This window comes from Pseudorasbora parva, chromosome 25 (assembly GCF_024679245.1).
Source record: "Pseudorasbora parva isolate DD20220531a chromosome 25, ASM2467924v1, whole genome shotgun sequence".
Lineage (NCBI taxonomy): Eukaryota > Metazoa > Chordata > Actinopteri > Cypriniformes > Gobionidae > Pseudorasbora > Pseudorasbora parva.
Genome location: NC_090196.1, coordinates 4,951,496 through 4,968,615, shown reverse-complemented (window position 1 = coordinate 4,968,615; position 17,120 = coordinate 4,951,496). Strand labels below are relative to the sequence as shown.

Below are 17,120 nucleotides of genomic sequence, written 5' to 3'. Positions count from 1 at the left end.
TCCTAAACAAACACATCAGATCAAGATAATCAAACTCAAAATACATTTGATGTAGGGTGGTGTAAAATATTTTTACAAACAATGTCCACCCTATTGGAAGAAATTAACAACAGTTTCATATACTTATTTTTTTAATTGGGCATTGTTTACTTTTATCTTGGAACTGGTGTACCTTAAAAAGCATCAGTTAATAAATTATATAATAATAAATTGCATTATTGATACTCTATTTATTAAAAATACTGATTCTAAGAAATTATTAAAACAGTTCGGACAAAGTGATACCAGTATGGGCAGATGGATGGATGATGTCCTGTCTCTCACATACAATATGTAAAACATTGCTGAATAACTTTAAATGCACTACTTCAACTTTAAACATAAATTCCTTTCACAATCACCATACTGTCAGTATCCACGTTCTGCCTAAATCAGCCACTGCACTGAGTCTGAGCAAAAAGAAGCAAACAGATATAACTATATTATAACTAATTGCATGGTCTTTAAATGTGTAATTTTAAAACAATGAATTTTGTACTTTTTGTTGTTTTTTCCTTTCATATTTCCCCGTAAAATGGAGGTGTACTAAGGCTGGCCACATCAAATTTGAAAGATAACATTGGTCAAAACAAACCATTATTTTAATTGGATCTCAAGAGGATTTCACTCACTTTCCCACATTGTTTTCCATCCAAAGTAGTAATATCAGCTTTATGATATGATTGAATTGTTCAAACTTTAATTTAAAGGGAAAGTATTCAAAAGTGGTGATGGGGAAAACAGTTTAGGACCAAAGACCAGATGACCAGTGAAGAATGAAGACTAATGAGGGGGGGAAAGATCAGCCTTACCATTTAACTGTTATCTGCACGCATGTCTGATTAAACTAAAACAATAATAAAATTAAATTTAAAATGTAAAAAAAAAAAAAAAAAGATCAAAACAGCCAACATGGTAATTAATATATTTTATTTCAAACACACCTGCCAGTGTTTGTACAAATCCGTCACTTAAAACTTAAAGATATACTTGAAAATTCTGTCATCCTTTACTCACCTTGAAGTTGTTTCAAACCTGTATGAATTTCTTTCTTCAACTGGACACAAGGGAAGATTTTTTGTTGAAAAATGTCAGTAACCAAACAGTTAACTGGAGCCAATGAATTCCATAGATTTTTTTTTCTACTATGGAATTCTTTGGTTCCAGTTAACTGTTTGGTTACTGACATTCTTCAACCACAAAAAAATCTTCCCTGGTGTTCAGCTGAATTCATACAGGTTTGAAACAAATTCCTCCCTTTAAAATCATCCCTTTAAAGACAGTAAAAGAAAACAAAACAATAAATTGCTTTATCATATTTGTCGCACTAAACTTAATTCAGGGTAAAAAAAAAATATATTAGTTTTCGTTTAGCTGTAAATCAAAGTCTAGAAAGATCCCGAGACAGGAGATATAACAATAGCTCTTTAACTGAAAAGATGGGTGGCTCTTAAAAGAGCCTTTAGGATGGTTAAGGTCAGAGCACACTTCACTTGGAGCTGGTGTATTTGGTGACGGCCTTTGTGCCCTCGGACACGGCGTGTTTGGCCAGCTCTCCGGGCAGCAGCAGACGCACGGCGGTCTGGATCTCTCTGGAAGTGATGGTGGAGCGCTTGTTGTAGTGCGCCAGACGAGACGCCTCACCGCCGATGCGCTCGAAGATGTCGTTGACGAAAGAGTTCATGATGCCCATCGCCTTGGAGGAGATGCCGGTGTCAGGATGAACCTGCTTCAGCACTTTGTACACATAGATGGCGTAGCTCTCCTTCCTGGACTTTCTGCGCTTCTTTCCTCCCTTACCGGCGGTCTTGGTGACGGCCTTCTTGGAGCCCTTCTTAGGCGCAGACTTTGCTGGTTCAGGCATGATGCTGAGTCAATGTGAGCTCTGGAGCGAGACAGAGGGATTTATTCACCGCCATATGCTAATTTACTGAGAGATACGGGGTTCTACTGATTGCCTGTTGTCATAGGCCGAACCCATAAACTCGTATTTCATTGGACAACTCAAAGCATCACGATAGGAACGAGGGCCAATCACGGGCGGGTAAATATTAGCCCCACCTACAGCTTTATGTTTGAAGGACAACCCCACAAGATTTCGTTTCCTTTGTTCATTTCCCGCTTTTTTGCTTTAATAAAAGTTTGAAAAGACTAATATTCTGAAAGATAGTGTAATCTGAAACCTAATTTTTAGAATAAAATAAATACTCCTTTTAAAATAGATTTTATACCAGAAATTCCCTTCTACACAAAAGTCCCTTTACTACTAACATTTAAATTTTCCCCAATTGTAAATACACATATTTAGAACGCCAAAAGCCGATTACAACTCATTTATACAGCATTAAAACACCTAGAAAGTTAAATTGTGTTTAATACTTTCTTTGCAGAACGGTCACATTTCCGAACCTGGAACAATTTATCCTTTTGTGAAAATTATGGGGCATATAAAACAACATAAGAACTGTTTGTGCGGTTATTTATTAAATAAATCCAATCATTATGGAGATATTGGGCTTTACTGGACTTGCTTTCTGCTTATTCTACCCATATCACGAACTTTGACATGACTCTTTATGCGATAGTGTGGGTGGCTCTTAAAAGAGCCGTTGGGTTTGAAGTTTTTCTTGATTTCAGGCGTTTAACCTCCGAAGCCGTACAGGGTGCGTCCCTGTCGCTTCAGCGCGTACACAACATCCATGGCGGTGACGGTCTTTCTCTTGGCGTGCTCGGTGTAGGTCACGGCATCGCGGATTACGTTCTCCAGAAACACCTTCAACACTCCGCGGGTCTCCTCGTAGATGAGACCAGAGATGCGCTTGACGCCGCCGCGGCGAGCCAGACGACGGATGGCAGGTTTGGTGATTCCCTGGATGTTATCGCGCAAAACTTTACGATGACGCTTAGCGCCTCCTTTGCCGAGTCCCTTACCACCTTTGCCTCTTCCAGACATGTTTAATTTCAGTAGATCAAACTACAACAAGTGTAGAATCAACGCTGCAAGGAGGCCGGTTATATCTGCTTAAAGGACCTGACAGAAGCCACCGCCGCGCAACAAGCCCCTCCCCTCGATATTGCTCGAGCACAAAATATTTAGCCTTACTAGCCGAGAAGGGGGAGGCTGCAGCACTGGAGCAAGACAGTTCTACGGCCCAGGCAGTTTTACGCCCCTGTTGTTCCTGACGCGACCAGAAGGGGATACACGGCGAAATAATATCAAATCTAAGCTCGAAACTCTAACAATAAGTTATAATGGCCATAGGTGTTGACTAATTGAGGGTTTTTTTTTTTTTTTTGAGAATTTAAATAAAGCTTTTATGCCCGTGTCGTCTTCGCGACACATTCAACCAAGTTGTACACAGTAAACTCCTCAACCGTTTGCACTATCAAAATAATTAAAATAGCTCCCGACAGTAGGCCTACTAACTGACGCTTTTCGCCAATGTAACTTTAAAGCCTTACGGTAATGTCATGATTTCTATCAGCAAATCACCGCTGCTTTCAGGGGCGGGAAGGAGGGATTTAAAACGGAGATGATCTAAAACGGAGACGCCTCAGGTTCTGTTTTAGATTATTTTTAGATTACAAAACCTAATTAAAAACGTAAAAACATGGCAAAGACAGAGGAGGCGATCGAGTTTATTTGTGACACTTGGAAGAATGAGTGGGACTCTTCAGACCTGGAGTCTGTGTATTCAGATACTGAGGATGCGTTACTGCTGGCGTTTAAGTGGATGGACACAAGCAAGGTCTCCATGTACATAACTAGGGCTGTGCAATATATCGAAAATTATCGGATTAGCGCAAATGTTCATATAGTGATAAATCACAACAGCACACAATATCTGAATGATTTTAATATTCTACTTCACAAGTGTTTGTTTTAGGTCGACGCGTATAGCAGAGAATAGACTGGGCACACAACTGTTACTTTTGTGACTAGCCTGATGTTTGAAGGAGTTATTAAACACAAAACTGCTCTAGATCTTATTTTTAATAACAAAGATAAATTAAAATAACAAAAATAATCGTCCACCCCTAGTTCAGGTGTCTTTGTTTATGTTCTTGATGTTAAGTTTTAGGTTGAAATAATTATATATTACCAATTCAAGCAAGTAGTTTTTTGATTTTTAAATATTTGCATTAAAAAATTGTTTAAGTTTACTTTGATGTTAAAATTATATTGTCAGATTTATGATATACATTTGTCTTGTAGTGATGCTTTCTTTTCCCCGAAAGAATGTAAAACACATAAATGGTATCATTCTTTGTTTTAAATATTTTTTTAAATACAATTTAAATAGATTTTACACACTAATAGCAATTTTGTATATCGCACAGGCTATCGAATATCACATTATTTAACAAGGTATTGCAAATCACATTTTTCTTCAATATCGCACAGCCCTATGCACAACTGTCCAGTGTCCACACAGTGTATAAATGCGACAGACAACAGAGGATAGGCAACAACAGAGGGTCCCTGTTCCCAGGCCAACAGCAGTTAAACGGTACAATAAGCATATGGTGGGAGTTGCCCCTGAATATTGCTGTGACCAGCAGCTTCATTTTATACAAATAGATGTGTGCCACATCCCAGGACAAGCCCGTGACACTGTGAAACTTAGAGGAGCTTCTGGGTGGTCAGCTCACAGGGATTCCCCTGGATGGCAGCCCCAGAGAGATGTGATCATCTGCCCCCGTTCCTGTGAGTGACGTTCAGGACCTGTCTCAGATGGCCAGCATGGGACGGTGTCATTGCATATGATGCAGAAGGAGCCACCCCATGGAAGTGCAAAGGGTGTGATGTGGGCCTAGGTTTGCAACCTGGGAACTGCTTTAAGAGATCACCACATTTGAATGACTACAGTGAATGATCGAAAATGCCTGGACAACTCCGGTAAAGAAAAGCTCCTGAGTGAAAACTGCAACCCTGTGTCACAAAAAAGACTTGTATATATGTATTATATTTTATTCTTCAAGTTTTAAGTGTTAGATTATTTCATTCAGGTGTTTTCTGTGTTTTTCTTTTCTTAATAAAAAGCAGTGAAATTTCCTGAGATGTTGATTTATGTCAATTTGAATGATTATTACAAAATATTAATTACAAGAAATCTCTTCTGCTCACCAAGGCTGAATTTATTTGGAATACAATACAGCAAAAGGTTTTAACAGTATTATTGTGAAATATTCTTACAATTTAAATTAACCTTTTACTATTTGATGCAAAGCTGAATTTTCAGCACCATTACTCCTGTCTTGAGGGTCACATGATAATCAAATTCTAATATAATGATTTTAAACATTTATTATTATTGTTAATTATTCGATTATTAGAAAAATGTTTTATTATCAAAGACAGCAGTTATGTAGAAAAAAAAATAATCCTAAAAAAAGTTTAACACAACTGCTTTCAACATACAAATGTTTTCAATATTGATAATAATCATAAATGTGTGTGTGTGTGTGTGTGTGTGTGTGTGTGTGTGTGTGTGTGTGTGTGTGTGTGTGTGTGTGTGTGTGTGTGTGTTCATATAAGTTACATTTAGACATAACCATATTTAGCCCATCAGTCATGGAGTGTAGGCTACTCATACCCTTGATGAATTCTATCAGCTATAGTACTACATAGCATTTTATAAAGCCAAACACAATTCACCTCTTTCCTAAAATGCCACGGGTCATTTAGCCACCTGATAAGCAAAATAGCTAATGTTTAACCACTAAACTACAGAGACATCAGAGCCAGCGGCAAACGTCAGAAGGACTAGCAGAGGTAAGGCTGCTCTCGGTGGGCTGATTGCCTGGATCTTACAACTCCGAGAACGTCAGATCAGATTTTCAAATAAGCCACATTAAGTTTTAAACAACCATTCTCGCCTGAAATCTCTTTACATTGTGCTCAAGTCGTACACTTGCAGACACTCTATCTGAATTAATGCAACGTCAATATTTATACATTCACAAAAAACACGTAATTAGTCAACGTCAATGGACATTATAACTCGAGCCTCGGGATTTAATATTTCGCCGTATATCCCCCTTCTGGTCGCGTCAGGAACAACAGGGCCGTAGAACTGTTTGGGCCGTAGAACTGTCTTGCTCCAGGTCTGCAGCCTCCCCATATAGTACTAGCCAGACCCACATCAAGATGTTTGGTCTGGAAACTCACCATTGACAGCTCAATCTGAGGGGCGGATAAACGGTTGTCTTTCAAACTCCCTCTGCACGCGATAGGATAGCGCTACACCAACCAGAGCAATGAAGGTGAAGCAGAGCTCGTTGACAGATTAAACATTCGCCGTATCCGGTCGGCAAAACTCAGAACACATCTTTCCTTCTTAAGAAAGACTTCAGTGCCGTTCTTTGTTCTTTTCTCAGAGAAAAGCTTAACTCCAAGTCTTCCAGAGTCGCGGTCAAAGCTGATTCGAAAGACCGCCGTTCGCCATTTTCTGTGTTTACTAGTAGCAAGCAAGCGCAACTCTGGCGTCATTATGTTAAGCCCCGCCCACCGACTATATGCACGATGTGATTGGCCCGACCAGAGTTTGGCGTGTACAGCTCAGAAGGGTATTGAGAGTTCCTAGGTGACACTCGCGGGCAGATTAGATTTGCTGCCTAGGGTGCGTCTAGATTTCTAGGCTAGAGGCCTATTGCACAAACGTAGAAAGAAATCCAGGATAAATGACTGAGCTATGGCCTGTTGCACAAAGCTGGTTTCAGTTGTTACCCAGGTAAGTTCGAGATTAGTTTGAGCAAACAGTTTTTTCGTACTCAAGAAGGTCGTTTGGTTTTTTTTTAATGTTTATCACCATGGTAACTTACACTACACAGCTAACCTGCGGCCTGTACCATGATGGTAGTTTAACAAACTCACGGTTAAAGGATTAGTTTCGAATTGACAAAACCAAACCATTGTATTAAGGCTTTGTTGGTCCCACGATGCTGATCATCAGCTTTCTTTGTCAACTCAGGCTTTGATCCTGAGTTCAGGAGTTTTGCTGTGACATCAGTAGTGAACAGCCAATCACACGTGAGACAATCAGTGAGATTAATTTATTGAAAAATATTAAGAATAAAAAATAAAAAAATACACACAAGAAGAAAAGCTGTCTATGAAAGAGGACAACTTTAAGAAAAAAAAATTGTATACATCAATGCAAGTAAAATTATGAAGTTAGTTTAGAGAAAATTGAACATTTAAGCTCAGTGAGCCTCTTTTTTTTTAATAGGCTATTTTTATTGATTGATTTTAAAGCTTATCCATATGACTTTATGCAGGGGATGTTATTTATATGACTTATGTATTAATTTAAAAAAAGTGCCTATTAATGATTGATTAACTAAAATGATAAATGTGTAATTGATTATAGGTATAACAATTACATAAATTATATCTAAATCATTCAAAATTAATATTATTATAAATAAGCATTGTTGAAAGCCAGACGCTTTAGTCTTTAAAAACCATTTGCTATGTAATGACCTTTAATTTGGAGCAGAAACAGGGGGAGTGGCTTTATTGCATCAAAGGTGTGTAACTTTACTCACAGCTGATTGGTCCAATTTCAGTTTGAGATCTCTAATCCAGAACATAACCTGCCCTGGAACAGGTTGGCTGTGGAGCGTAAGTTACTATGGCGATGAACACAGCTAAAAGCCAAACCACTTTAATGGTACCTAAAACCCAGGATTGGCACAAACTAAGCTTAAACATGTCTGGCTAGCCAGCTAAACCAGCTTCATGGTAAAGGCCCCTGCTCTGGAGCTGGTTTTATTCTGGGTTTGAGATCGCAAACCCAAACTGGACCAATCAGCTGCAAGTAAAGATGCAATAAAGCCACACCCCTGTATGTCTCCTTCCAAATTAAAGAAGTTAATAATGAAAAAACTTTTGAAATAAAATTGTGCATCTTTTGGTGCTAATTATTTATTATATTTATATTATATGAATTATAATCACTTTGAATTCATATATCTTCATATAAATATTATTTTAATTGACATGTAGCCAAATAGTAATAGAAATATAATACATGCATTCATAATTATTTTAAACAACGTGTATTCATTTGAGCTCTTTATGATAATTATTAGGCATATTTATTTGATTCACGCCATGCATTGATATAGTCAGATATTCTTTAAGCTGCATTCTCAAACTGTCGCCGCAGCATCAGAGTTTATTCCTGCCTTGTAAACACATTTCATTTCATAATAATTTTCAAAACGATCTCTCAATCTTCAGGAGAGAAGTGAAAGTGAAAACGGACGCGGTGATTGGCTGTTTGCAGCACTTGTCACACTTTCAGGTGCATGCGCTTCAGAGTTGATCGCTAACTCTGGATTAAACCCGAGTTGACAGAGAAAGTTTCTACCGAGCTTTGAGAAACAGTTGAACTTGATCTAAACCAGGTTGGATTTATCTGGATTTGTCAACTCTGAAACTCAGAGTTTGTTCAGCTAGCTTCATGCAACAGGCCAAAACAAGGGTGTTCAGGCTTAATTGGTTGCACAAAGACCGAGCCAGGATGAGCAGTCACGGATTCATCAAGCCAGGTGAAATTAATCCTGGATAGGTGCGTGCTCAAGGGTCACCCAAACAGACCCGCCACCGATCACAGAGTCACTGATTCACCATGGCAACTAGAGCGCATTACACACTCACCGCTCAGCTGAAATATCACAATTACAATCCAAACAGTTCATTCACATCTCCAAAAACGCAGCTTTACTCTGATTATGACATTTTTATTGAAATGGACTGTAGATATGAGTAGGCTACTCTGCTTATGTTGTCCACCGATTTTTCTTTGTGTTCTCCTGCTTTTATTAATGTAAAGCTGCTTTGAAACAATGAAACAATTGTGAAAAGCGCTACATATAAAATTGAATTGAATAAATAGATGAGCTAATAATAATAATAATCACTTTAATTTATATAGGGCCTTTCAAAGAACCCAAGGTCGCTTGCCTACTCACTCCATTGAATATTTTTGTGTGATAAAGAAAGTGTCTCTTTTCGTGTGTGTGACGTAGATTAACCATGAACGTGCCAAAACGGACATGACAGCAAGTCAAAATCAAATAAGAACATTCTGCAGAATGGTGAAGGCCCTGACTAATACTTAAGCACAGGCCACAGTCTTTTTCACTGCTAAAACAGTACAGACATTGTGTGAGCAGGCACCAGTTCTGAGTACAATATATGCTTGTGCATTGCACTGCAAAAAATGCTCTTCTAGTAATTTTGTCTTGATTCTAGTCTAAATATCTAACAATTCTTAAATCAAGATGCATTTACTAAGTATTAAACTGTTTGTACTCTTACAAAGTTCTCAATCCTTCGGTTTGCATGTTGGGACCCTCATTATGCTACTGTGTTAGTGTGAGGCTATTTTTAGCCTTGTTAGTGGTATTGACTAGTGATTTAATTTCACTACTGGGCCGAACAAACAAACGATATGTTGTGGTATCCGATTATAATAAACCTCAACCAAGACTGGTGACATATGAAAAGTCCTCACGTCCCCTGCACAGCCTGAACACGATGTGTCATGAGAGCCGTTTTTGCTATCTTCAAGTGTCTTGTTTACCATCAGTAGATTCGGCTTTGTCAGTTCAGCCTGACAATGAACATGTTTGGACAGATGCAAATGTTGGGGGCGTGCATATAAGTGATCCCCAACGCTTGCGTCACGGTTGGGTTTATGTTGAGAAGTCCTTATTTTTCGGTCCAGGTATCGTTCGTTCATTTGTTTTTGTTTTCACACATGAAAACGAAAAAAACAGAAAAACAACTAGTTTTTTCCATTTTAAAAAAAATAATTTCTATAAATTTGTTCACTAAATTATGCTCTCAAAATTTTTGAGCACTCTCTCCACGGCCATCACAATATAAGAGTAGGCATACATGTCATCAAAATTTAAAATAAAAAAAACAAAAAAACAAAAACATTTAGGCCTAACGAGTGCCCGTTTTATAGTTATAACACGAGCCTATGAGAGTTATTACACCAGCAAGAATGCTGTTTTTCCGAACATGCACAATCGCAAATGTGACATTATACAACATTATACAACAGTTCAATAAAGTTACTGAGTAGACTTATTTTTATTGATTAGCCACGAATTAGGATTTTTGAAAGACTCGTTTGAATAAAGGATTCAACTCTTTCATTTGCCACCTACTGGCAGTGTTAGTTTCATAGTTAAAAAGTAGAAGTTTAATTTTATTTCAATCATTTCATATTTTCTACATTACATTTTTTACATTTTAAACATTAATCTCTTAACATAATTTATGCAATTATAATTTGATTATGTAAATCCACATGCCATGTCTAAACAGCCTGTGTAAATCCAAAAATGTATTTTATTGATACCGACTTCCTTTAATTTGGTCATAATAGCCATACATCGTGACTCTGGCTATTAGAGGACAGATATCTATGACAATGATTTTAAAAATGCAGTTCTCTCTTCAGTCTTTATCACTTCAGGCTTTATTATTAGAGTTTGGATCTTCTCGAGTGAGCACATCCTGCATTATATTGTATTATAATGACGATGTAAAATTAGCCTACCACCAAATTTTGACTTTGGCATGTTGCAGTTATATTATATTATATTATATTATATTATATTATATTATATTATATTATATTATATTATATTATATTATATTATATTATATTATTCAAAAGAATTTAAGTTAATAAAAACATCTAAAACAAAGAATACATGTATTACTTACATTTTTATGCTGAAAACTGTCAATGCGTGAACATGTTTACATTTAGGCTATTTCAATAGATTTTTTTTCAGTCAAAGAAGACAAATAATTGGATAACAAATAGCATGCATAAAGATTATTAATTTTACAGGCAAACAAATACAGTGTTGGGAAAACTGTAAATGTATATCCTGCCAATCCGATTTCCAGTGCAAGAACGGGAAAACCAAAAATCAAGTCATAATTTTGTTTTTCGTTTTAAAAACAAAATTGAAAAAACAAAAAAAGTTGTTTTCTCGTTTTTATGTGTGAAAGCAATAACAAATGAACGAACGAGATTTACATAAGAAGTAGGAGGCAATGGTGTTTGAGACTCACAGTATGTGATGTCCATGTACTGAACTCTTATTATTTCACCATGGCAAGGCTAATTTAATTTTTCATCCTAGGGCACCTTTAAATGAGGTTAAGAATTGGGCAAAGAAATGGAGTTTTAGATTTTCTGTGGCAAAAACTCAGGTGTAATGTTTTGCGAATAACCATCTATGAATTCTAAAATCTATGGGCATCAGTTCGAAGAAGTAAATGTAGTTTGATATTTAGGAATGTGGATGGACTCAAAAATAAACTTCAGAATACATTTTCAGAAAATGATAGAAAATTTTAAAAAAGAGATAAACATATTAAGGTGCTTAGCAGGAGTAGAATGGGGGGGCAAGTAGACAGTTATTGAAAATAATATATAAAGCAGTAATAAGATCAAACATTGATTATGGTAGCATGGTGTATAGCTCTGCAAGTAAAACAAGTATTAAAAGGCGCAGACTTCAGTTGAAGATGGGATACTGGACTGGAGTAATGGGTCATTTAGAATGTCCATTAACATCCAGTTAAGAAAATTTTAAAAGAATGTTGGGAGAATAAATATAAAGAAAAAGAAGGTTTTGGGTGTTGGGAGGGAGGCACAGAGTATGGGATTGAAAGTTTATGATAAGACAATTTTGATGTTAACTAAATATGTGTACACAGTTTATAAGTTTAAATGTGATATTCATTATAGTAGAAAGTCTTTACAAGTTTTGGGTGCCATGTGCATGGAGAGATCAAAGATGAGGACATTTCATTTACACTCTTAACTCCTTTTTATTCAGTATATATATATAATTTTATACCTTTTTTATTTCCTCATTCAGCCTTTCCCTAATGATGGCATGGTCTATTTTGAAACGTGTTACATCTTGAAGGCCAAAGAAGAGTTATCATTCAGTATGTTATCATTCAGCATCTCTGTATGATATAATGATTCATCAAACGAATCTTATAAAATGTTTGTTTTCAATATTAAAGTCTGTTCTATTAAAATATAAACCCGTTTTATCAGGGTTAGGGTTTAATCACATTGTTTTGTGCTAGAACTATATCGAGGGGAGGAGCGCATTGTGCCTTGTGACGCGACGCTGGTTTCTGTCAGGTCCTGTAAGCGCATATAAATCGACTCTGTCTAGCGCTTGATTTGCAATCATTGTTGTATTTTAACTGTTGTTTAACCATGTCTGGAAGAGGCAAGGGCGGTAAGGGACTCGGCAAAGGAGGAGCAAAGCGGCATCGTAAAGTATTGCGCGATAACATCCAGGGAATCACCAAACCCGCGATCCGTCGTCTGGCTCGCCGCGGCGGTGTCAAGCGCATCTCCGGTCTGATCTACGAGGAGACCCGCGGAGTGTTGAAGGTGTTTCTGGAGAACGTTATCCGCGATGCCGTGACCTACACCGAGCACGCCAAGAGAAAGACCGTCACCGCCATGGATGTTGTGTACGCGCTGAAGCGACAGGGACGCACCCTGTACGGCTTCGGGGGTTAAACGCCTGAAATCAAGAGAAACAACAAACCCAACGGCTCTTTTAAGAGCCACCCACGCTGTCGCAGAAAGAGTCAAGTTGGTGATATATGGATAGAATAAGCAGAAAACAAGTTTGTTAGAGCCTAATATCAATATTGCGGATCTTAAGAATGATAGGCTTTAATAAATAACCGCAGAAGCATCACAAGCAGTTTATTATACTGTCTTATATGCCCCATAATTTTCACAAAAGGATACATTTTTCCGGGTTCAGAAATGTGACCGTTCTGCAAAGAAAATATTAAACAAAACTTAACTTTCTAGGTGTTTTAATGCTGTATTAATGAGTTGTAATCGGCTTTTGGCGTTCTAAATATGTGTATTTACAATTGGGGAAAATTAAATGTTAGTAGTAAAGGGACTTGTGTGAAGAAGGGAATTTCTGGTATAAAATCTATTTTAAAATGAGTATTTATTTTATTCTAAAAATGAGGTTTCAGATTACACTATCTTGCAGGATATTAGTCTTTTCAAACTTTTATTAAAGCAAAAAAGCGGGAAATTGAACAAAGGAAACGAAATCTTGTTGGGTTGTCCTTCAAACATAAGACTGTGGGCGGGGCTAATATTTACCCGCCCGTGATTGGCTCTCGTTTCTGTCGTGATGCTTTTTTGAGTTATCCAATGAAATACGAGTTTATGGGTTCGGCCAATGACAACAGGCAAGAAGAACTCCGTATCTCTGAGTAAATTAGCATATGGTGGTGGATAAATCCCTCTGTCTCGCTCCTGAGCTCACATTGACTCAGCATCATGCCTGAACCAGCAAAGTCCGCGCCTAAGAAAGGCTCCAAGAAGGCCGTTACCAAGACCGCCGGGAAAGGAGGAAAGAAGCGCAGAAAGTCCAGGAAGGAGAGCTACGCGATCTATGTGTATAAAGTCTTGAAGCAGGTTCATCCTGACACCGGCATCTCCTCCAAGGCGATGGGCATCATGAACTCTTTCGTCAACGACATCTTCGAGCGCATCGGCGGTGAGGCGTCTCGTCTGGCGCACTACAACAAGCGCTCCACCATCACTTCCAGAGAGATCCAGACCGCCGTGCGTCTGCTGCTGCCCGGAGAGCTGGCCAAACACGCCGTGTCCGAGGGCACAAAGGCCGTCACCAAATACACCAGCTCCAAGTGAGGTGTTCGCTGACCTTAACCACCCCAAAGGCTCTTTTAAGAGCCACCCATATTCTCAACTAAAGAGCCATTTGTATTTTAACCAAACTCAATTCAACTGCTATACAGATATTTGCTTTGAGTGTTATTATTTTTTTTATTTTTTTTAACTGAGGGCATGCTACACAATTGGTGTGGAAGCCAGGGTATGTTCTTACGGGTGGTAAAAACAGCCAGCAATCAATCAAGGGTGGGGCAGAAATTTTCATTATTCAAGCATGTATAAAATTTGACTATGTACTGGTATGTTTTAGTGCCTACTTACTTAACTATACTTAATTGTACTTTAGATATTGCCTGGACTAGATCAATACAGACTGAATGAATTTCTTTCCTTTTTCTCTTCTTAATCCTAGGCTGTAACGTTTCAAAAACGTGCAACTGCAAAATTGAGCCCTGAATCTTTAACATTTGATCAGTTGCCAAATAAATTATTTATATATTGTATCTTTTGGTACATTTTCATAGATAGATGGATAGATTAAACTGTATAAATGATGGATCGAACAAAACTAATACAAACAGTGTCTTAACCATTTATTTTTATTTTTGAAAGTATGTAGTTGCAGGAATGAATAAACACCCATTCCTTGAAGCACACCATGTGTGGGAGTTTCTGGCACTTGTGTGGGTTGTCTGCTTGTATGGTATTCACATTGTATAACTGATCAGAATATCAACCAAAAATCATAAAAAAGTGTTTTTTTTTTTATTTATTTACAATTGCTTACAATCTAGTACTTACTACAAAAAAATAGAAAGTAATCATTGCTCAGGGAAGCCAATGGTCAAATGGGCCCCTATGAAGAACTGTTGCCACCTCCGTTGAAAATGCTGGGGGTTGTAACCCCATGGAGGGTGGCGATAGTGCCCTACGCAGACCACATTCTGCGTCTTAAATACTCATCCAATAAGTATGCACATAGCACATTGTATTATAAATTTATATTAGTTATTTTCATTATTACTTTGGAAAAACATCTTTTTCAATTTATGTGGCTCTTAAAAGAGCCTTTGGGGTTTGATAAAGCGGCTGAAGCAGATGCGGGCTTAGGCGCGCTCTCCGCGGATGCGGCGGGCCAGCTGGATGTCTTTGGGCATGATGGTGACCCTCTTGGCGTGGATGGCGCACAGGTTGGTGTCCTCAAACAGGCCGACCAAATAAGCCTCGCTGGACTCCTGCAGGGCCATGACAGCGGAGCTCTGGAAGCGCAGATCCGTCTTGAAGTCCTGAGCGATTTCTCTCACCAGCCGCTGGAAGGGCAGTTTGCGGATCAGCAGCTCGGTGGACTTCTGATAACGGCGGATCTCTCGCAGAGCCACGGTCCCGGGCCTGTAGCGATGAGGCTTCTTGACGCCGCCGGTGGCCGGAGCGCTCTTACGGGCTGCTTTAGTGGCGAGCTGCTTCCTTGGGGCTTTGCCACCGGTGGACTTACGAGCGGTCTGCTTGGTTCTTGCCATTGCTGTAGTTCAGTTTTCTCTGTCTCGCTGGAGCTGGAATATGCCGCTTTTCTGCGACACGCCTGCTTTTAAAGCATTGGACCGGCATGAGCTCATAGTGTCGAGGGTGCAGAGGCTTGTGATTGGATGATATGTGACGAGGGCTTGACTGCTAGCCAATGACTGCGCGTTTCCTCTTTTCAAACAAGCGGAGGGTTTCCCGCTCAATGTGCTTTTTTTCGCGTTCGCTTATCAAACAGTGAAACCGTTTATGTACTTATTTTTTTTATTTTTTTCTCAAATCGAACAATAAAGTCAATCAAATAAGACACGACCCAAAGAACTATCTCTATCAAGCAAACACGTGTCAGGATGTCCATAAGCATGTCCACTTTGTCCGGGTTTCTTCAGGTTTTATGAAGGTACATTTAAGACTCTTAAGATCAATTAAAGAGAAAAAAAATATTTAAAGAAAAGTGAATGAATAAATTGTAGGGAACATCAATGTGTTTTGAAAATACAATTTCTAACAGATCTCCATTACTATTTAATTTGACAAACAAAAAGCTCTTCTCCCAAACACTAGAATAAGGAAATAACTTTTGCTAAACTTTATGACCACACTATAAAAAAAGTGATATTCTTTTTCTGTAATTTTGTCCTGTTTTCCAATGTTCAAAAAGCATGACTAATTAATTCAAATCATGAAACAATTTAATAGCAATTTATTAAAAGTTAGTAATAATAATAATAATAATAATTAGGGCCCTATATTAGGTTTTCTGTTTTGGGTGAGCTGTTCATTCACATGAGTAAATTAAATCATTTTGTGTCAACTATAGCTGAGTGAAACCTACTGATCCAGTATTTTGATTTATTCATCCAAAAATAGACAACATGTGTATTAAACATTAAATATTTTATTTATTTAAGACCATGATATTGAATCTACGAAATTCTGCTCCAATTTAAGACCATAAATTGTAGTCAAATAAAGATAAAAGATCTCAAAGCCAGCAGAAACCCTGCTTTAGCCCTGCTTCTTATTTTAATACAAGTTTATAAACAATCGCACAACTGATTTGATCAAAAACAAAATTATCCTCTTTATGGTGTCATTCATTAATACCAATGTGCCCTTCAAAAGATGAAATGGGTGGCTCTTAAAAGAGCCTTTGGGTTATCACAAGTTTTTACATCTGATTACTTGGACTTGGCGGGCTTCTCAGTCTTCTTGGGCAGCAGCACGGCCTGGATGTTGGGCAGCACGCCGCCCTGAGCGATGGTCACTCCGCCCAGGAGTTTGTTCAGCTCCTCGTCGTTGCGCACCGCCAGCTGCAGGTGACGGGGGATGATGCGGGTCTTCTTGTTGTCCCGAGCGGCGTTTCCAGCCAACTCCAGGATCTCAGCGGTGAGATACTCGAGCACAGCGGCCAGATAAACCGGAGCGCCGGCACCGACACGCTGGGCGTAGTTTCCTTTGCGGAGAAGCCTGTGAACACGGCCGACGGGGAACTGCAGTCCCGCCCTGGAGGAGCGAGTCTTAGCCTTTGCTCGGGCTTTACCACCGGTTTTGCCTCTGCCGCTCATTCTTGATTTAATTTCAGTTTAAACAACCTTCTAATGAACACTAGTTCTGCCACACACTGTATTTAAAGGAGAGTGCCATTCGCCCATTGGTTTAGAATCTGATATGATTTCAGCCAATCACTGATCTTCCCTCCAAAACCAAACCCCCTTTTCTGTTTTGCACGAAAGACTAAGATGGGGGAAATTCTACCAGAAAGAAGTGTACATTTCCACTTGTAAAAAATCTTGGGGGCTAAAAAAAATACATATA

At 38.5% G+C, this 17,120-nt stretch overlaps 6 protein-coding genes across 6 annotated transcripts; 2 read left to right on the top strand and 4 right to left on the bottom strand.

Annotated features, from left to right (window-relative positions):
• Nucleotides 1-1,308: 1,308 nt before the first annotated feature.
• On the bottom strand, nt 1,309-1,904 carry LOC137064979 (histone H2B-like). Its single transcript, XM_067436542.1, has one exon. It carries the CDS (start codon nt 1,901-1,903, stop codon nt 1,529-1,531), a length of 375 nt encoding a protein of 124 aa, XP_067292643.1. The 5' UTR covers nt 1,904; the 3' UTR covers nt 1,309-1,528.
• Nucleotides 1,905-2,517: 613 nt separating this feature from the next.
• On the bottom strand, nt 2,518-3,008 carry LOC137065222 (histone H4). The gene has a single exon (XM_067436815.1). The coding sequence runs from the start codon at nt 2,990-2,992 to the stop codon at nt 2,681-2,683; it is 312 nt and encodes a 103-aa protein (XP_067292916.1). The 5' UTR covers nt 2,993-3,008; the 3' UTR covers nt 2,518-2,680.
• Nucleotides 3,009-12,309: 9,301 nt separating this feature from the next.
• On the top strand, nt 12,310-12,843 carry LOC137064802 (histone H4). The gene has a single exon (XM_067436327.1). It carries the CDS (start codon nt 12,324-12,326, stop codon nt 12,633-12,635), a length of 312 nt encoding a protein of 103 aa, XP_067292428.1. The 5' UTR covers nt 12,310-12,323; the 3' UTR covers nt 12,636-12,843.
• On the top strand, nt 12,837-14,342 carry LOC137064801 (histone H2B-like). The gene has a single exon (XM_067436326.1). It carries the CDS (start codon nt 13,428-13,430, stop codon nt 13,800-13,802), a length of 375 nt encoding a protein of 124 aa, XP_067292427.1. The 5' UTR covers nt 12,837-13,427; the 3' UTR covers nt 13,803-14,342.
• A 216-nt stretch (nt 14,343-14,558) lies between these two features.
• On the bottom strand, nt 14,559-15,323 carry LOC137064881 (histone H3-like). The gene has a single exon (XM_067436420.1). The coding sequence runs from the start codon at nt 15,299-15,301 to the stop codon at nt 14,891-14,893; it is 411 nt and encodes a 136-aa protein (XP_067292521.1). The 5' UTR covers nt 15,302-15,323; the 3' UTR covers nt 14,559-14,890.
• A 1,033-nt stretch (nt 15,324-16,356) lies between these two features.
• LOC137064888 (histone H2A-like) lies at nt 16,357-16,881 on the bottom strand. Its single transcript, XM_067436426.1, has one exon. It carries the CDS (start codon nt 16,868-16,870, stop codon nt 16,484-16,486), a length of 387 nt encoding a protein of 128 aa, XP_067292527.1. The 5' UTR covers nt 16,871-16,881; the 3' UTR covers nt 16,357-16,483.
• Between the last annotated feature and the right edge of the window lie 239 nt (nt 16,882-17,120).